Raw genomic sequence first — 21,117 nt, 5'->3', positions numbered from 1 at the left:
TAGAGGAAAAAAAAGAGGAAAAAACTCATTTCCAGATCCTTAAACTATACCGCTTTTAATTATCTGGTCATTAAACTAATTTTTATCTTTTAATGATCCTTCAACTTTACGGTTTCGCAAGTTTAGGTCCTTAAATAGATGTCTGTTATGTGTGTGAACTCACGCGCCATAATTAATGCGTTAACTGTTAAAAAAATTCCACCTAAGCTAACACGTAGGAAAGAGAAATGAACTTTTTTCTATTTAATTTTTTTCCACCTAAGCTACAAATTAAAAAACCTAATTGAATGATTTTCTTTCTTTCTTCTTCTCTACCAAACAACTCATTCTTCTTTGTCTGTTCCAATTTAACAATAAAAATAAAAGGACCGTCACAACCATGGTGAGTACTAAAGTCCAGAAGATTATGACCCAACCAATTTGTACTCTTTTTTACTCTCTTTTTTGATTTTATTTTTTATAAGCTTTTCTTTTTTTATTAATTTGCTTTTGAAGTTTCTAATGATTTCTCTGTTTATGTTTTCCAGAACTTGAAGGACGCCGGAGAAGAATGGTATGTTGCCGCGGATGAAAAAACCACCGTACATGCACACCCACCATCTCATCAATCACCAAATATTAAAGAAAATATTTTATTTTCTCTCTGAAGCATTTTAACTAACACCTAGGAAGCAAAAATGGCAGCCAAACTGAGACAGACTTTTGGATTGGCTGCAAGAGACCCATCTGGTATGTTCCGTCTTCTTTTATATATTTAAGAAAGTTTTGATTATTTCTTTCTTTATATTCTTAGAATTTTTTTGGTGAACTTTTTAGTTTTCTAATTTTTTTGTCCTGATTTGAATTGCAGAGAAACATGATGAATGGAGCACTTATGTTTACCCTCTTGTTCATGGGTATGTCCTTACATAAATAACTTTTGGTACATCTTAGACCTTGATTACTTGCCGTTTCCTCGAACAAGATCTAAGTTCTTGCAAAGTTTTCGTGTTCTGGTCATCATTGCATTTTTGCTTCTATTTGCAGGTCCTTGAGTTTCTGTGCTCCGAAGAAGAAGCTAACTCGAGAGTAAATTAAAAATTCATATATGCAGCATATCAAAGCAAAGTGGTTTTCATCTTCTATGGTGGTTCTTGAGGCGGAGGCGGCAGTTGGAGTTTAAAGGTGGAGTCGGAGCAAAAGTAAATATCGGTTGGAGTTTTAACTGTGTTTGATGTTTGAAAATGGATAAATTGAATTTGTATATAATTGAAAATAAAAGGAAAAAAGGATAAAAGGGTCCCCAAAGGTTATATTTGAACCTGTTACCAAGAAATTCATTTTCCTATATGGAATATAATTTATGCATTTTCTGTTAGTTAACAGAGTTTGAGACCACGCACTTAACAGACTTACACTGAAGGACTTTAAAATGCGGTTTTGCAGAGTTGAGGGATCAGTAAAAGAAAAAAATTAATTTAAGGACCAGATAATTAAAAACGGTATAGTTTAAGGACCTGGAAATGAGTTTTTCCAAAAAAGAGTATCTATGTGAAAATTTAACCTAAAATAAGATAAGCCTTCTATATATAGTGGGTATTTTTGTAAATAAATTAGAAAAATAGGTAGCGTAGGAAATAAGGAAAAGATGGGCCAAAATCCTGTAAATACTTTGCCAAAAACAGGTATTTGGAAAATAATCCCTTATATATATATATATATATATATATATGTTTTTATTTATCAAAATTAATATATTATATTTATGTTTATTTTGTCCACCTATTCCCATTAGATGGATTTATTTTAAATTAGATAATGTCAAAAAATTTACGAACTTTACATGTTTTTTTTATTTTAATCACACAATTTAAATTTTGTTATTTCCATGCACAAACTACCACTTGTTTAAAAATCCATACACGGTGCTGAGATGTCACGGCTCCATTGGTGTAATTCGTTAATGTGAAGGTCATTTTACACCAATGAATAAGTGACACCTCAACACTGCGTATGAATTTGAAAAAAAAAGTGGTAGTTCGTGAATGAAAATGGACAAAATTTAAACTGCGTGATTAAAATGAAAAAACATATAATAAGTATTTATATTCAATTTAAGTAAAATAGATGTTTAATTATTTTAAATTTCAATTTAAATATACCTCCTTTATTAATTTACAATAAACTATTTTATTCGAATAATTTAACACGCGTTCCATTTCTCAATATTTTAATTTAATTCAAAATTTATTGTTTTCAAGTTTATTTAGTGATAGTTGTTGATATTCAAGTATTCAATAGATACGAAAGGGGATGAAAGTATGTTTTTGAAAAACAATCTAACCATTTAAGGCATAACTTTTTTTCGGAAGTCCGATTGAACTGATCCAAATATCCCTGGAAACTTTACTCGAATACTTACAGATTTAATGTAGACAAATTTTTTTGATTTGTCCACTAAAACAGACAAAATCTCCTTTGAAGGTGTTGTCTGTGTAGAACATGGTAAAATTTACATATATTCAGTCAATATTTAAGTTATAAAACTTTTTTTCGACGTCCGATTGAATTAGTCCAAACGTCCCCGAAACGTTTACTTGAATATTTAATCTTTTTTTAAGACGGAAAATTCGGATACGTGCTCTTAAAAGGAAGAAATCGCTATAAAAGTTGTTACACGTGTAAAACATGGTGAAATATACATATATCCAGTCTGAGCATTTAACGCATTATTCTTTTTCTTGACGTCCAATTTAATTGATCAGAACGGCTCTACAAATCTAACTCGAATACCTACAACTTTCATGAAAATGGAAAATAAAATACAATTACTCCAGTTTTATTGTTAATTAAGATATAATTTTAAAGTTTATCCTTAATTAATTTCTATGGAGTATTAAGCTAGATTGGGTTTTATGATTGTAATGTTGTTTTGATTTGTAATTATTGCTTGAATGTGAACAATAAAATTGGTAATGGTCAATTAATCATTTGTTAAATGTGTTTTGGTTCAACCGATTTTTTTAATTTGAATAGATTTGTAGTATGACTTATGATCTAAAATATAAATCTTCCATAGGAGAAATTCTTAGGTATACTTGGTTCACCACGTCATCCGTGGACTAAGCTATAAATTTTTCATAGGAGAAATTCTTAGGTAAGATATGATTGGTTTAGTTCACGGATGACGTGGTAAACCGAGTCTACATAAGAATTTTTCCTTCCATAGTTTCTGAAAACTTTATCATATTTATCAATATCTATTAATATCTTACAGCATTAGTTTAAAAAATTATAAGTATTAGAATTAGATAAAATAAAAAATATTAAATATTAAATAAATAAAACATTAACCAATACATTTTAAAAAATATTTTACTATTTTAATAGATCTTATTCAATTAAATTCGAATCTAAGAATTGCCGACAATTATATCAGTTAATTTATCAAGTGCGTACTAGCTACTAGCCTGCTCGATTTGGCAAATCCTGCTTCTTCGTCTTGGCAGATCCTGCTTCGTCTTCTTTTGATCGAATCTTGAATTATTAAGAGACAACCAATAATTTCTTCAATTCAATTCTATTATTGGTGGAAACATTATTTCATGTCCTTGTGTTCTTATCCTATTGATCATTTCTTATATTTGACAAAAGGAAAAATTGCTAATCAAAATGGCTCAGAAATTACCAATTCGATGCTAATTATAAAATAATTGTTCACCAATTGCTAATTTATTCAATTTCACCATATTGACTCGGACAGAAGTGACCAAATTCACTCCAACAAAAATTTCCAAATCTAACATTTTTTTGAACTGAATGATATCATATCATTAATGAGGATTTGCATCCGAATACAACAGAAACACATGCATAAAAATACCAACCATCATTGTATAAAACTCCTAAAAGAAGAAAATAATAATCGAAAAACATATACTGCAATTTCACAATAAACATTTGAGATAAGTCAAATGAACCAAACTCTTTGTGAGACTCTAAATAAGAATCCACTAAGCGGTAGAAATACCGAATATTCACAAATATTCATATGTCCATACACTCTGATGAGGATGATGTTTTGATTGCGGAGATTCAGCCCTCTTGAACCGTAAAACTCGCATCTCTACTGCGAAAGATGAAAAAAATACAAATCTAAAGCTAGATTTGATTAGATCTGACCCGGTTTACACACAAAAATTCTAGAACTAAACCAAAGGTCGAGAGAGAAATTAAATCAGACTAAAGAACATGAAATTAACTATTTAAAAACTAGAGGAAAACTAATAAATTCGATTATATGGGGGTAGGGAGGTGATTTTTGATAGGTGGCGGCTATAAGCAAGAAAAAGAAGAGAGAGGAGACAACATATTTAGGGCGTATTTGTAGAGAAGGACAAAAAAAATCCAACATTGGAAAAATATGTCTTGTATTTTTTAATTCTTAATATGTTATATGATAAGAGATCGCAAATGTCATTGATTAGAAAAAAGAGAAAAACAAAGAGATACAAGAAAAGATTGAGGCTAGCATTAAAATGGAAAGTCTTAAACTCTAATATAATATAAAAGAGTGATATATATATATATATGCTAGACTAGAAAAGAAAAAGACTATACAATTCTTACATAATAATAAGTATAAAAATCTATTTAACATCTCCCCTCAAACTCATGATGCGACAACAATAAGTATCATGAGATTGTCGTTAAAAAATGAAAACTCGAAGAGGAAGCATATCAAAACTGTCTTATTTAAATGTGATATATCATAATAGAATTTAAAGTAGGGGTATTTGCAAAAGACACAAAAAAAATCACTTTTATCGTTTGTAAATATTTAAGCACAATTTTTAAAATTTGGTACAAAAGCCTAATCTTGTAGTTATTGATATTTTCTAGCACAGACACAATTTTTCTTCACCAATAAATGTCGTTTTTATTCTTTTAATGAATGAAACGATACCGCATAGTGACGTCTGACTGCAAAATGCCAACAAATAAAACATAGGCCTTTGATTGTATCAAATTTCAAAAAATATAATAAGACAAACATAAAAGATAGGATTTTTTTTACAAATAAGTAAGATATGTATCAGCTAAGTAGCAGAATATGTATCAATGAGTTATAACTTAAATGTTATATGCTGAATAGATTTTGCTAAAATCATGAGTTCAATTCATGTTAAAAGTAATTAATTAAAAATTAATTCCGAATGATAAAAAAAAATAGTAGAATTTTTGTTAAATTTCTCAATGCGTGTGGATCATTTAATGAGTTATGTATATATCACACGTAGATGAAAAACAATTTTGATGAAAAATATATATTTTATTATAATTTTATGAAGGCGTACATATAAACTTTTTAAAACAATCAAAAATATATTTTAAAATTGCATGTTGATAATATTATTATAAGATGGTCAATTGCTCATTGCAAGATCAACTCTTTGCAATTATTGAATTTTAACATTTGTAAATAACAGTTCGACTTTTAAAAAAATTCAATTATCAAATTTCAATTCTACCAACAACGATATGTCACTAAATGAATTAAAACGTCAAATTCTTACTTGATTGATGAAAAAAGTAATTTTTTTAATACATAAAAGAAATAAACTCTATTCTTCACATAGGAACAAATTTATCAAAAATTATTGAATCACATGTCGTTATCGATAAAAAAAATTGGAATTCTATAATCAAAAAAAAAAAAATTGAACCTCAGTATAACCTCTCTATGCTTGAAATCTATATGGGTTGCATGCTAACTCTTTTTAAATCTATAAATAGGAGCTCTTAGCATGTTGATTCATATGCACTTCAGCATATATATATATATCTACCTAACCTAATCAAGAAACCCTAAAGATGAGTACTAATTCGGGTGATGATACTGCTAGCCTAATTCAAGCTCAAGAACACATATGGAATCACATATTCAACTTCATAAACTCAATGTCTCTTAAATCTGCTGTTCAACTCGGAATCCCCGACGCGATCCACAACTATGGCAAACCAATCTCTCTTTCTCACCTCATTTCCGCCTTACAAATCCATCCGACTAAATCCCATTGTCTCGCTCGGCTAATGCGCATTTTGATCCATTCCGGGTTTTTCGCTAATGAAAAACTCAACGAATTGGATCGTGTCAATGACGACGACGAAGAAGAAGAAGAAGAAGAAGGTTATGTTTTGACGAATGCGTCTAAGCTACTTCTTAAGGATAACCCGTTGAGTGTGAGACCGCTCTTGCTATCCATGCTTGACCCAATTTTAACAGAGCCGTGGCATTTTATGAGTACTTGGTTTCGAAATGATGATGCTTCTCCGTTTGCTACTTGTCATGGAAAGAAAATTTGGGAGTACGGTGGCCATGAACCAAACTTTGGGAATTTGTTTAATGAAGGTATTGATGCTAGCTTTATCTAATTATACTAATTTTGCATTACGTGCTACGCATGTGGTTCAATTAGACTAACACTTGATTCCGACAGCTATGGCTAGTGATGCTAGGTTGATGAGTAGGGTTCTGATTAATCAACACAAAGAAATATTTGAAGGATTGAAGTCATTAGTTGATGTTGGAGGTGGAACTGGAACTTTGGCTACCTCCATGGCTAAAACATTTCCTCACATAGATTGCATTGTGTTTGATCTTCCTCATGTTGTTGCTGGTTTGCAAGACTTTGAGAACTTGAAATATGTTGGGGGTGACATGTTTCATGCAATTCCTCAAGCTGATGCTGTTTTAATGAAGGTAAAAGTATTTGGTCGTAATATCTATATACTATATATAAAAATACGGATTCGCGGTATGAAATTGCAAAATTTTAAAAGTTGGTGTCCAATATTATCAGGATTGAAAGTTCGTATTAAATAGGTAAACACACTAAAGTTTGTGATATTTAAAATAAATAAGTCTAATTTATTCTAAATATTATTGCTACAAACTTTGAATTCTTTTATTATTGATGACAAGCAGTGGATTATGCACGATTGGAATGATGAAGATTGTGTGAAAATACTTGAGCAATGTAAAGAAGCAATTAAGGGTAAAGAAGGAGGAAAATTAATAATCATAGATATGATTATGGAAAATCAAACTACATGGACTAACAAAGAGACTATTGAAACACAGCTCTTCTTTGATATGGCTACAATGGTTCTGTATTCTAGTCAAGAAAGAAATGAAAAAGAATGGGCTAATTTATTTATTAATGCTGGTTTTAGTGACTATAAGATTATTCCTACATTGGGTTTAAGATCTATTATTGAAGTTTATCCTTAATTAATTACTATTTATGGAGTTCATAATAAAGGTCGATTGTATTTTATGGTTGTAATGTTATTTTTATGGTTGTGATGGTGTTTTAATTTGTAATTACTGCATGTATCATTATAATAAAATTGGTAATTTTAATCAATAATTACATGTGTTTTGGTTCAACCAAGTTATTTAATTTGATATTGATTTGTATGAATTATGATCCATATTCTAAATCTTCCATGTATTCAGAAAACATTTCTCATCTTTATTGGTATCTTTCAACATTAGCTTGAAACATTATTATTGCAAATTATATGCTATTATTAATTATTTATTAATCTTGATACTTTATTTAATATAAAATGATCAAATTACCCAGCTTTCATACCTCTACTTTTTTTTGAAATAAAAAATTATAGTAATTAAAAGCTGATTGACATAGAATTTGATAATTGGAGTAACACGGCCCAACTGTGAACCCCCAATGAAGCCGATTCACTCTCCGGTCCGGTTGAAGCCGATTCACTCTCCGGTCCGGTTTTAAAAACATTGTAAATAGCATACCGCTTGATATTGAGTTAAACCATGTTGCATGATGCAACACAAACTTCCAAGAGCACATTCAAGTCCACAATTTTCTTGTACAAACTTGATATCAATGCAAAATCGATCAATATAAGAACTAATCATTGTAGTGTACATAAAACATAAGTGCACCATTGGTATCTTCCACTATACATTTCATACTTGGGTTTCCATATTCTGACCAAAAGTTGAAACTCTGAAACTAAACTTTTGACATATTTTTGTAAAAAACGTCATTGTTTCTCCTGTCTCAGCATTTCTGTGCTATGTAGACCAGCAGCGATACTGATCCCAAAAAGGTCATCAATATCATGTTTAAGAATGCTGCTAGCTTCGAAATTCAACCAAAAGCTGCTCCCATAACGTATAGTCAATCAAAGCTATTAGGAAGATGATTGTATGACATCCCAGCATAAGCTTTAAGCATTAGAAGTCTTACGATCTAGAGCAATATTAACATCTCCATCAGCAGCCTTTTTATCAGGCTTTGTCTTGCCCCTACTCGGGGGACTACTTGCATTGGTATCAGCAGTGAGCCTTCCCATCTTTTTCTGCAAGTCGGCGAGAGAATCCTTCATAGCTTTCCCTTTGGAAGTCTTCTTTTCATCCACAAGCTTGAGTTCTAATCTATATAATGCACAAGCATTAGATTTGCTGATCTCGTATTCAAACAAATGCCACTCATAGCAACCAGGAGGTTGAGGATCCATGTAATAGGACCTCTTAAGCCCCCCAAACTCCTTCATCACTTGCTTTCGGGATTCATGCCAACCACGCCCTTTGTAGTCTGGCAAGGATCTCTGCTTCCTACTTCCACTTTCAAATGCCCTTCGAGGTTTATCAAAAAAGAGCCACTCTCTAATTTTTTCGCCAGCATGCAAGGAAAGGTCAAACAACTCTGCAGCATGGAAAGCATAAAATTAACCGTATGTACGAAGAAATATGATGGCTTAATTTGTCAGACTAACACGCAGCCACTACAAACATTCAATCTACTATTGTTATGCAAATGCCAAAAGGTCAGATTCAACGCCAAAATTAAAACACAGCTAATTTGTTCAATATTATCCATTTCCAAGTAAAAGCAGTTGAGAAAAAGAAGAGCAAATTACTGTGATACCCATGATATTTACCATAGTTTAAACTTGCATCCATTTTGTTTCACAATCAAACGACCTAGTCCTTCAAAGTTTAAATCTCAATAAGAATTAGAGTATTTTGTGAATGAGAAACCGTTAATATTCACAATCATAGAAAATATAAGGGTTAAATTGTTAAAAAAATTAGAAGAAAGGGACTTAAGTATTGGAAAGGATAAAATATAGGGACAAACTAATGGACCACATAAATGAATTTCCCCTCGTCTTTAACGGGAAAATCATAAATTCTAACAGCATACTTAATTGTTTACATTATTAAAACCAAGGGATCGCATGGTTTGATCAGGGGTGTCAAAGTAATTTACTCAAAAATAAAAGGGGAATCCATAACCGTTGCAAGCATGCTAAAGAATCACTAGTTGAGCTGAACCATTAAATAAGCAAAAAGGACAAGTTACCATACAAACTTACCAGTAGCATTCCATGGAGATTTCATACTAGCAGCCCCTTCACATTGAGGGATACCAACATTCTTATCCTGCGTCTTGGCACTGAGAGCACTAAATAGTAAACTATCTTTCAAATCAATGCCATTGGGCCGCTGAACTGGAGACATACCAGGTGGACCTTCATTCAAAGCCAGAGTAGCGTGAAAGCTGCTACAATAGTCTTGAAGCCATTCAGATCCTTGAGCAGGTCTGGCACAGTCCCAGAGCGCACATTTTGGCCCCATGAAAGCAGAAGTAGGAGGACTGATAGGCAGGACCTCAGCACTTCCCGTAAACGCTTTAGATTCATTAGTAGCGGTACAAAGCCCCCCCTCAAATTCATTATCCAAAATGAACTGTTGACACTCTAAAAATTCAGTCATATCAGAGATACCGCCCACTGTATTCTGCAAATCTATGGAGGAATTGTTGCATTGATCAAATCCTTGAAAGCTAAAAACTTGAGCGTCGCTGTTTGGAAAGTAACCCTGCGAAGTATTTCTTTTCGTAAGTGTATAAGAACAGAACATGAATGGCAGTCCAATAAAACTTGAGGAAGCATATTATCCACAAATCGGAAAAAAAAAACAATGCCCTTGGCAATGATCCAGCATAAAAAAATATATGATATTTCACAGTGAAAAGGATTTCAAAGTGATTGTCTACTACTCATTAATCATACATTTAATCAAATTGCACCATTCTGGCCAACCAAGGACCTCATAATTCGACTGAAATGCATTAACAGAATAAATTCAGCATAATGTCTCGCTACTCATCCTGTATTGTTTGCGAAACAAGTGACACTTTGTAGCATAAGATCAGTTAATTTGCAACACAAGAAACAACTCTAAATAATTTTGATGATCAGAATTCTAAATTGGTTCACCAAATGACTTCAGGTCATAGTTAAAAAAATTATAGAAGTATGATAATGCACTCGGAAAATAAAACCTTCATGATGACTGCTAGAGCCCAACATACGAACATAGGCCTAAGATTTCAAAGTAAAACACGTAAAAAATGCAATTATGCATTTATCAGGTCAGTAAGAAAACAGAGTGTTTAAAAACTACTGTTTTTCCATCTTAATCTTTCATAGGGAAAAAGAGGGTGCAATCTTTCACAAAACCAGCAAACAAACATTTCAAGATTCGAATTATTAGTTAGTTTCTTAAAGGATTTATGCTAAATTTTTAAAACATTCAAAATAGTATCACATAAACATCATCAAAAGAGGTTTGAAAGAATGCCATTGTATCTTGCACTAAGATACCATCAATACAACAACTCCAATAAACTTACATAGTCAAAAGCTGTAAAATTGCCAATATGTACATCCTGACCATTAAGCTCAGTCTTCAAAACTGGCTGTTCAACCAATGGACTAGTAGCATCATCTTGTTCCTCGCATAACTGCAAAAGGCGGTTTATATCCTCCGAGAATGTTCCAATACTACCACCCTACAAAAATCCCATCAATGTTTTAAAACCCCATCAAACTATTATGACCAAACCATCAACAAACACTCAAATTACTAAAGTTACTAACAAGCAAAGACGAAGCAGGGGATGGTGCATCTAGCTCAGCTTTCCATTCTCGAAGACTCTGATACACCTGTTCTTCCAACACAGCAACATCGCTAGTTCTACCCTCCGTTCTCGCAGATTGGAGACTAGTGAATCTTTCCTGAAGATCATTAATCCGGTTTTTTGCATTGTCCAATAACCGATTGTGTGATGAAGATGTGCATTTACTCTTTGCACCTTTCTGCATTTGCCCTATATAAAAAAAAAAACAATAATACTCCATCATCATAAAAGTTCAATTTTTTTAATCACATTTACCAACTTTAACAAAGAGAAGAAATAAAACACTTTATATAATTATCTACCATAATTCAACCCCTAACCCACAAAAACCCTAATCAAATCAGAACTAAAAGTACCCAAATTAGACATCAAAATTACAAAAGTGGTATCAATTCATCTAATTCATGAACTTAATCGAATTTAAACTCACATCTAACAAAAACCCAGAAGTCAAATGTGACTGAATTGCAACACAAAAGCGAAATAAAAATTAAATCGTTTAAAAAAATTACCTCAATAAAAATTAAAAGCCAAAAAAATCGCGATCAGAAATTTGCTAATAATAACAATTTAGGGTTTGTGATGATTGCTTTGGTTTTTCAATTTCATGCAACAAGTAAACTGTTAACAAAGGCGGGTTTTTACGGGTCTGTGTTATTTTCCGGGAAAAAATTATAGGCTATATAAAGATTGGCATAGCGGGGTCAGCTTGGTAAATTATCATGTATAATAAGTTTTGGGAAATAAAAAGAATAATTAATAATTTCCCCCATTTAGTGGAAAAGGAAATTCCTACTCTAATTTTCCAAAACAATAATGATTGGCTTATTTGGAGCAGAAAATTTCTATTTTAATTATTTTCAAAATTATAAAGTGTTTTATGTCATTTAATGTTTGTTATTGATTTAGAATTTATTTATTAGTTCTATAAAAGTAGATAGATAATAGATTCATTATTTTAAGCATTTTAAAATATAAAAAAAAAACTTAATTTAGTGTATTATTTTCATTTCATTAATTTTACTTTAATTCCTTGATTATTATTAATAGTTATTTTGAAATCTGTAAATGGTTTGATCTTAGGATGAAAGAGGCCACAACTTCTTCAGAAAAATATGTGTTATTTTGAGATAGAAATGTAGTCTAACGACGGAGTACTTTTAAGTACTAATTCCGCATTTTTTAAAATAAAAATATTACTACTTTCCCCCTTTAGTTATAAGGGTGGTTGGGTAATTAACATAATCTTCATTCAAATGTCGGACTACAAAAATATCATATCTAACAACATCAATTGGCCTACAGCATTGTCATAGAAAGAAGAATCCCAAACGACTTTTTGGCTACATTATTGTCATCCAATTACAATATCTTATAACAAAACTAAACTTTCTAAAACTGTATTTTTCCAGGGATATGCAATCTTGAAGATATAGACCATTGCTTCAATGACGGTCTTAGCATCACCTTCGAATATCAGGTCTCAAACTTGGATTCTCACTACTAGTTGAATAGCGCCTCGAAGAGCCAAGGCTTCTATCATTGCGTGCGAAGAGACATTACCGAAACGCTTTGAAAATGAGTAAACAGCTCTGCCCTGATGATTACGCACCACACACGCTCCAACTCCAACTTGTGGCTGCTACGTGAAGAACTGCCATGCCACAGGATTGCCACCGGAATCATTGAAGATTGGGGAGTTCCTGGCTTTCCAAAGAGACCACAAAACCCTTACTATGATGGACATAATTTCAATCTTATTCCCTTCATCCTGTAGCTTTTCTACAGAGACCGGAACAACCGAAGTTAATGAGTAGGCAAATTATACGTCCAGGATTCGATATCAGTTTCCATCCAACACAGGAAAAATAAATGTTCCAAAGACTCCAAGTGGTTGCACCTTGGGCAAAGACTAGATTTCTCCAATAGTCGCTTATGAATATTTTCATTGCAAGCCATCCCATTACGCAATTGGTCGAATTTATACAAAAAAAAAAGTTGAAGTAGTTGAACTGGACTTCATTTTATTTAATTAAACCTCTTATGACATTAACATGTCCTAATTGACAAAGATGACAATTTGAAAGAGAGACTAATGTTAATTGTGCATCACCTGCAAATTGTAAGAAATTTACACTTAAGTCCCAAAACTAAATTTCAGCTAAGTTTGTAAATTGTAACTTATTTTCTTGGCTATATATAAAATAAGATAAAAGTTCAATTTCTTTTATGAATTTCTTCGACAATTGTAATCTAATTAAACATAGAAATGAGCTAAGCTGCTAAATTTTATCAAAACAATCGTACCTTAAAATTGCAACAACCTGTAAAAATTTGAATTTATTTAGGACCTTAAATTTACCTAAACAAATCTCATAAAAAAATTATAAAAATCAAGAAATTGAATAATGGAACCTTCAGATTTGATAATCCATAATCATCACAAGGTTCCAAAAGGAAAGCTAATCGGCAGCAGAATCAACAGTAACAGAGAGGAGAAAAAAACAAGAGCAGCAAAATTCAAAACAACAAGGACAAAAATGGAGAAAATTTTCACGATTCAGATTGAAAACTATATTTATGAATTTGAAGGACATCATATTTAACCACCTTCAGGTTTTCATTTTATCCACATTTTCTTTTCTCAAATTTTTGTTTCGATTTTGAATGATTTTGCCGCTTCAAAAACTTTTTTTTTTCTTCGACTCTCTGCCTGTAGCCATTACCGCCACCGCTTAATTTTCCTTTTGGGTGCTGCAAGTGAAGTAGAAGAATTAGGGTTTTTATTTTGATTTTTTTAAGGTTTTGTTTTTGCCCCCTAAACTTTCTTTATTTATGTAAAAAGTCGTCTATTTTTATATATTACTATAAAAGCTTCCCTTTTTGTTATAAATAGTGACTTTTTGGATGAAGGATCACTTCACCCTCTAAACCTGGCAAAAGAAAAAAAAGTCATTTTCGACCAAATCGGATTAAAACAACTTACCAGTTGACAAAACCGGATCGTTTTCATCCAATTGACAAAAAAGTGAGATTCTTAACTAAACATAATTAATCTTGATTAATTCTATTCAAACCTTAATAAATTAAAGGCTTAATTTCTTAAAAAAACTCCACCTTGCATTTTTTTTTCGTTTATACCCTGACCTTGTAAAAACACCATTTGTACCCAATTTTGAGTTTTTATGTTTCATCTCTACCCAAAAGCATTAAATTGTACTCTTTTCATTTGAAAAAAAGTTTAAAACAATCCTTCATTTTTAACTTATATACGAATTAGATATTAATGTTATTAATAGTACAAAAATACCATCTTTTTCAAAAAATTAAAAATAATAATATATTTTTTTAATTTTTTTTAAAAATATTTCGAATTTTTTTTAATTTTTTTAAAAATATTTCTGACAAAAAAAATTAAAAATAATAATAATTTTTTTAATTTTTTTATTATTTTATCAAATTAAAAAAATTAATTAATTATTTGGATGTATTTGATTATTTTTTAAGTTTAAGGATTTATTTGTATATTTTAAAATAGAAAAAAGTATGTTTTAAACTCTTTTCCAAATGAAAAAAGAACAATTTAATGCTTTTGGGTAGAGATGAAACATAAAAACCCAAAATTGGGTACAAATGGTGTTTTTACAAGGTCAGGGTATAAACGAAGAAAAAGTGTAAGGTAGGGGTTTTTTAAGGAATTAAGCCTAAATTAAAATTCTAAATAAAATCTAACTAAATATATATTTACAACTCTAATTAAAAACATAATTTAAAAAATAGAATTAAGTTTTACCGCCGCCGAATAGGCACTCCATCGTTGTTCGTCTATGAACAGACTTGGCTCGTCTTTAGCAGAGGAGTGTTGGACGCAAAAAAGAACGACGACAGGCAGCACTAATTACTAGTGGCTCAATTCGACAGTTCGTATGCGAAGAAAAAAGAACGACGGCCGCCGATGAGAAGAAGAAGAGAAGAAAAGAAAAAGGCAAAAGGGCAAAATATCTCTAAAATTTTATCTAAAATTGATATAATTTTTAGAATTTTAAAATTATAGTATTATAATTGAACTTTAAAAATAATTACGTATTAATTTGAGGAATGAACTAAATATAATATTGCAGAAAAAATATGATCATCTTTTTTTGGTGGAAAATTTATCTTGTGCAATACTTTGTCTTTAGTCTTTTGCATTAGCCATAGTATATAAACAAAAAAATAAGACAGCAGTTGCATTGAAAAAAGGAGAAGCAAAACAATACAACCGATTTTTGAAAAATGACATTGACTAATTAATCTGGCACTTCAGCGAAAATTGTGTAAAAGTGAATAATTAATGATGATTAAAGTAAAAGATAGTGTTAATAGTTGCATTAATGAAAGATAAAATTAGCACAAATTATCCAACAATTGAAATTTGGCCTATAATTTGAAACGCCAAAAATAAAAACTTTATATTATCTTTGTGTGACGGAAGGAACCGAGGGAGTAGATTTTACAAAAAAATAAGCATACAACAGTTTGAGTAATTTATTATCCAGCATCTCTTATTAAAACACAAAGGCAAAAACCTTGAACCAGCAAGCTTTCACTGGAAAAGTTCATTAAATTTAATATCATAGCAAAAAAAAAAAACTACTGCTGTTTAACAGAGGACCAGGAATTGGCATCAATCCAGTTGAAGGCTATAGGGCTCAGAAAAGCATCAGGAATTCCAAAAGAACTGACTAACGCAAGCGCATGTGGTCGTAATTCACCGCAAAGCTTCGTTACTTCTTTCCGTACAGCAGCAGCATTTTCCGTTGATAAATATCCGTAGCGGAGAAACGCAGCATCTTCTTCCAAACAGATTAGGGCGTACATTGATCTCACTAGACCTAACACATTCTGCAGATGAAAAAGTAATTACATTAAGAGATCAAAAAGTTTAAAATCTTCATATAAAACTAATCATTAAGTGGACACTCGTACAGTATGATAATAGTCCATCATTTACCTTCAATTGATTGTCAGATACAGTTGCCTCAACCTCGATGAAGGTTTGCAACGTTGCTCGATCTGAAAAAGCTCGTCCCAAGTCTTCTGCAAGTTGATAACTCTGGGGAAGGAAAGAGATAAGAATAGCAATAAAAATTAGATTGAGAATGGAGTCAGCGAGCATAGTAATTTTAGCAGCAGGTGACATTCTTACCGAGATGAAAGCATGCTCTTTACTTTCACCATTTGCTTGTTTCTGTGATACTTCAGTAGCAAAACGAATCAAAAGATCCCGCTCTCTTAAGCAGAATGCGTCAACCTGACAAAAGTTAAGTGGTGAGATAAACCCATGCGTCGGTTAAAATGCAAACGAAATTAATAATATATTACCTGAAACTGTGTGCTTCTAAGAGTAGAACTTGTCAGCTGAGATGGAATGATAGGGCAAGGTCCATTCATGTGCTCCATTCCCAAACCCTTAAAAGGTTTCTTTTTCTTTTGGGTCGCTATAAATTCCGAAAAAAGTGCCTTGCTGACCTGAGATTTGAAACTCCACTTTTTAGATGAAACTCTTAAAATAAACAAAACTGGAGCAGATTCAAAAGGAACTTCAAAGGAGACCAATAGGCCTTGAGACAACAACCGAATAAGCTAGTCTAACAGTGAGAACAATAATCAGGGAAGGTTAGAAGCAAATACACAAATAGTGAGCAAGACTCCAGAACTAGTTAAGTGACATAAGTTGAATCTGATTGGAACCAAATCGGACACTGCTGTTAGAAACTCAAAGCCTCATCTATTATACTCAGATTGCAAATAACAGTTAACCATGTGTAAAATGGTTGTCATTCAGTAATCTTAGAAAAAAGAAAAAAGAAACAAGCCATTACCTGTTGCATGAGAACATTGTTGTCTCCCTCAAATGTAGTCTGGACATCAAATTCGCTTTTCATGTGACCAACTCGATTTTCAGTCTTCAATCCTTGTCCTCCACAAGCTTCACGACACTCCTAAAACATATTATATAAACTTTACTTTGGCTGCTTATATAAGAACCTAGAACTCCATTTGGGGTTTTAGCTCCTTACTTGAAGTGTTTTCATATTATGCCAGGTGAAGGTAGCCTTAAATGCACTTGAAACAACATGAAGGAGTTTATTTGTCTCGGGTGTCCTCTTCCAGTAAATCATTTTCAAGGAATTTCCAGCAAAACTCATAGCACATCTGCACAGCAAGAATCCAAGGGAAAGACAAGTCAGGATCACAACTTTCATATTTAAATTACGAGAGAGCTACATCATACAAAATAATCTTAATATACAGTCATCTAGAATCAAACTAAACATTGCCAGACATCAAAACGCTAAATAAAATCATAAGGGACTTCAATACTGATTTCTTATTTAGTTTAAGGTCTAGTGTTCATAACTCGACAGAACACCTTGTCTCTAATACTACCGCTCAATATATGAGAATAACTATTTAAACTCAACTTTGATCGAAGCATGATATACCTAAATTTGTTTACCAGTAACGCAGACACGGCTTAAAATTATACCAACTCCAAAATGAAAAGGAAATTTAGCCAATGACCCAAAATATTGCATGTGATTAAAATGCAAACATATATACACTCAAAATTTGAGAACACTCAAAGTCGCAGCAAATCCTCCAACATTGTACTGGGAAATGCAAAGCAGAAACAAAAATCCAGAAAAATTTAACACGCAAATTAACTTACGTCTTGGCAAGAAGAGGCAAGAGTCGTCGTTGATGACTTGGGTAATCGAGCAATAGCACTTCAGGTCCATTAGCTTTGATAGAAAATGCTCTCCTAGTCAATGAGTATCTTATGGCAGTTGCTAAACCCACCTGATAGAAGAATAGAAAAACCGGTAACAAAAAATAAATTTATAATCAGAAACAGAATAACAATAATGGACATAATATGACACTATTAGCACCGCATAATGTAGACTGGAGAGAATCCAAATGTTTCGGATTGGGTCCATCATATATTGTCGAACCAGTCTCTTAATTTAAAGAACAACTTAATTTCATAATCAAAGTCTGGGTTGATACAAAAGCAACAAGATCCAATAAGGATGCAAGATACAAAAAACCTCTTATTAAAGAATCCATGACAAATAACCAGTCTTCATTAGAGAACAGAGATATAGTTATGTCTAAATGCATTAAATCAGACTACAAAAAGGGTCTAGAAGCTTTCAATTGTAATGCAAGATGGCTTTTTTTCCTGTCATGAGCACACATATATGCGACTTTATGATCTAAAAGAAATAAAGAGCATCATTTAATACCTTTGCTGAGTAAATTGCACTGACAGCAATAGTTACGCGACCAGATGTCAACGGGGCCAGGAATGCTGCAAATCTCTGGGGAAATGGAACAAGTAAATACGACTTAATTGTTTGCACAACCATATAACCAGATTCATTAAATTAAAAAGAAGATATGGCAATATGGCAACGAAGGCAATGATGACAATAATGAATGCACTTGTCTTGTGATTAACTACCTGATCTCGGTCTTTTATTGCACTTAGATACTGTCCATCCCGCGAAACATCAGCAACTGAATTCAGTAAATTCTCTCTGGGAATTCTTACATTGTCAAACCTGAAAAATATGATTTCAAAAAATTTGATAATCGTTCATTCACCAATAAGATACTCAATAACCGCAAAAGGTGAGATTTTTACCAGATTCGACCATTATCAACACCATTTAAACCAATTTTATGACCACAGTCAGCTATACGGACGTTAGGGCATACATTTCCATTTTCATCTCTGATCTGAGCTATAAATGCATGGACTCCTTCATTCTTCCCATTTATATTGAGCTGTGAAAAGACTATTGTGTGTGTCGCATGCTATATATCAAACACGAAAAAAAAAACATTGTCAATATACACAATACTAAGGCAGCAGCTGCATATTTAAAACTAAAACATATAATGAACAACAAATTGTCCATAGAAATCCTTACATTAGCAGCCCCACCAATCCAATACTTCTGAGCTGATTCACAAGGAGTATTGATAACAAATTCCCCTGTGTTCGAATCATAAGTGGTCACTGTTTCAATCCCTCGTACCTGAAAACGTAAAACCAATAATGATTTACGACAATTTAACAAAAGAGAGCACAAAGAACTAAACTACGCAGCAAACTGATGTCGGAGGCAATAAAATCGACAACATACATTACTTCCATGTCCCAATTCTGACATAGCAAAGCAACCCTTGAGTGCATAAGTTTCAGTGTCCCTTAGCCACTTCTCATGGTGACGCTTTGTTCCAAAAAACTGAATGGCACCACCCCTAAGAATCATCATTAACAAAAAGAAACCAGAAACTTAATCCATGAAAATAAACCTCCTCAATCCTATTACTACAAAATAAAGCCATTTTCAATATCATCTGAATAAAAAAATACTCCCTATGTCCCAAATTGATAGACACTATTTTAAATTTTCTTATCCAGAAATACCCTCATTAAAAGACAACAAAATCATAAAAAAAATAAAAGTTACCACTGCATTAAATAACCATAACATTTTTTTATAAATTAACTCAGTTTTATATAGAGAACCTAATAATTCTTAATATCCGTGTTTGTTTTAAACTGCATATCAATTCAAGACGGAAACCAATCAAACAAAGATATGACCAAACTTACCACAAAAAGAATTGCACACCAAGCTTAACAGCAAGAGAATGATCAAACATCCCAATAACTTCAAAAAGAGCAAATTTTTTCATTTCCATTTCAAACCCTTTACCATTACTAACCAACCACCCATTAAAAGCACCTCTCTCCAACAAATATTCAATCCTTTTCATAGTAATTTCTCTTTGTTGCTCCATTGATTGATTATAATCAGGTATCACATACACTCTCCCACCCCTCTCAACCGGATTAAACAATTTACTCTGTCTCATCAACCCGAACAACCAATCTCTATCCACTACATCATGCATATCTAGCAAATTTCTCATCTCTTTTATATCGAACTCGAACCTCCCTTCAATTTCGGGCGGTGTATAGCTCAAACAATTATTTGATTCAAGATTCGACGTTGATTGTGGATGCTGCTGAGAATTTACCAGATGATCCGTTAGAATCTTGGTACGGATTAAAGCGCGATTCGTATATGATTGTGATTCCATTTTAGGGTTAGAAAATTATGAATTTGGGGATTTTTTATTGAAATTTTGGAGAAAGTCAAGAAGATTGTGAATGGAGAAATTATTTGAAGGGAAGAAGACAGTGAAAATTTTTGATGTCTTTAAATAGTTTTTTTTGATTGGGGGGAGATTAGGTGGGCACGTGTATGTTATGTCTGGAAGTCGTTATAACCGTTGATTTGTGTAAAGGTAAATGATCGAACGGTGTTTAACGGATTGACTAGTCGTTAGCGCCAAATATTGTAATTTTTTATTAGTATTTTTTGAAAAGCTCGATATTTGATCCTAATCTATTATTATAGTTAATCTTGAACTCTAAATGTCACTATCCTATAATTAGATATATATAATCTAATGATGATTTTTACATAAACATGTTTTACCTTTTCATGTCTTTGCAGTTTAAATTTAAATTATTTAATTAATTAAAAAAATTAATGCTTTCACCAAAAACATTTAAAATCTTATTTTAATAACAATGCATTTAGTCTGTTCAAAAATTGGCATAACGGTGGGTTTGAAATTTAAATAAACTAATCAGTATTTTAATAAAATTTGATCATATATTCTTTCATATGTATAAATTCACGTCTGCCGTTATTTTTCAATATAAAATAAACTAATTCAACTTTATCAAATTGTAAATGACTTAATTAATTTTATGTTTTATATCGAGTTGCAAGGTAAAATGAACTTTATTGAATCATATTTTCACTTTCACTGTATCTTCTAATTAATTTATAACAAAAGAAAGCATATGACTTTCAATTTGATTATAAATATAGACTTATTTTTAATTATATTATTATTTTATATGTGAAAATATAAAATATAAATTTAATTACTTTTTAATTTAAAACTTTACTTATTTAATTTTTTTATTAAAATTTTATTTAAATCAATAATTTTAAAA

General features: G+C 31.7%; 3 protein-coding genes and 1 long non-coding RNA gene across 5 annotated transcripts; 2 read left to right on the top strand and 2 right to left on the bottom strand.

Annotated features, from left to right (window-relative positions):
• Positions 1 to 290: 290 nt before the first annotated feature.
• LOC126657338 (uncharacterized) lies at positions 291 to 1,357 on the top strand. Of its 2 annotated transcripts, none has more exons than XR_007633296.1 (4): positions 291 to 382; positions 528 to 729; positions 851 to 896; positions 1,027 to 1,357. It is a non-coding gene; the product is annotated as an uncharacterized LOC126657338 (long non-coding RNA). The 2 variants fall into 2 exon arrangements; XR_007633295.1 differs by having other exon boundaries at positions 297 to 422.
• Positions 1,358 to 5,729: 4,372 nt separating this feature from the next.
• LOC126654524 (trans-resveratrol di-O-methyltransferase-like) lies at positions 5,730 to 7,412 on the top strand. Its single transcript, XM_050348411.2, has 3 exons — positions 5,730 to 6,391; positions 6,480 to 6,742; positions 6,968 to 7,412. Exons 1-3 carry the CDS (start codon positions 5,854 to 5,856, stop codon positions 7,271 to 7,273), a joined length of 1,107 nt encoding a protein of 368 aa, XP_050204368.1. The 5' UTR covers positions 5,730 to 5,853; the 3' UTR covers positions 7,274 to 7,412.
• A 413-nt stretch (positions 7,413 to 7,825) lies between these two features.
• Positions 7,826 to 11,740, bottom strand: LOC126657447 (transcription factor VOZ1-like). Its single transcript, XM_050352136.2, has 5 exons — positions 11,531 to 11,740; positions 10,978 to 11,207; positions 10,731 to 10,889; positions 9,409 to 9,913; positions 7,826 to 8,735 (listed from the first exon to the last, which is right to left on the bottom strand). Exons 2-5 carry the CDS (start codon positions 11,200 to 11,202, stop codon positions 8,257 to 8,259), a joined length of 1,368 nt encoding a protein of 455 aa, XP_050208093.1. The 5' UTR covers positions 11,203 to 11,207; positions 11,531 to 11,740; the 3' UTR covers positions 7,826 to 8,256.
• Positions 11,741 to 15,425: 3,685 nt separating this feature from the next.
• LOC126656250 (acyl-coenzyme A oxidase 3, peroxisomal-like) lies at positions 15,426 to 20,284 on the bottom strand. The gene is made up of 13 exons (XM_050350764.2): positions 19,696 to 20,284; positions 19,220 to 19,337; positions 19,004 to 19,111; positions 18,715 to 18,887; positions 18,532 to 18,631; positions 18,314 to 18,388; positions 17,734 to 17,864; positions 17,081 to 17,216; positions 16,883 to 17,002; positions 16,383 to 16,529; positions 16,207 to 16,311; positions 16,012 to 16,113; positions 15,426 to 15,902 (listed from the first exon to the last, which is right to left on the bottom strand). Exons 1-13 carry the CDS (start codon positions 20,184 to 20,186, stop codon positions 15,651 to 15,653), a joined length of 2,058 nt encoding a protein of 685 aa, XP_050206721.1. The 5' UTR covers positions 20,187 to 20,284; the 3' UTR covers positions 15,426 to 15,650.
• Positions 20,285 to 21,117: the final 833 nt, after the last annotated feature.

The sequence above is a fragment of the Mercurialis annua genome, linkage group LG7 (assembly GCF_937616625.2).
Source record: "Mercurialis annua linkage group LG7, ddMerAnnu1.2, whole genome shotgun sequence".
Taxonomy (NCBI): domain Eukaryota; kingdom Viridiplantae; phylum Streptophyta; class Magnoliopsida; order Malpighiales; family Euphorbiaceae; genus Mercurialis; species Mercurialis annua.
Note: the sequence above shows the minus strand (reverse complement) of the source record. Positions and strands in the feature narration are given on the sequence as shown.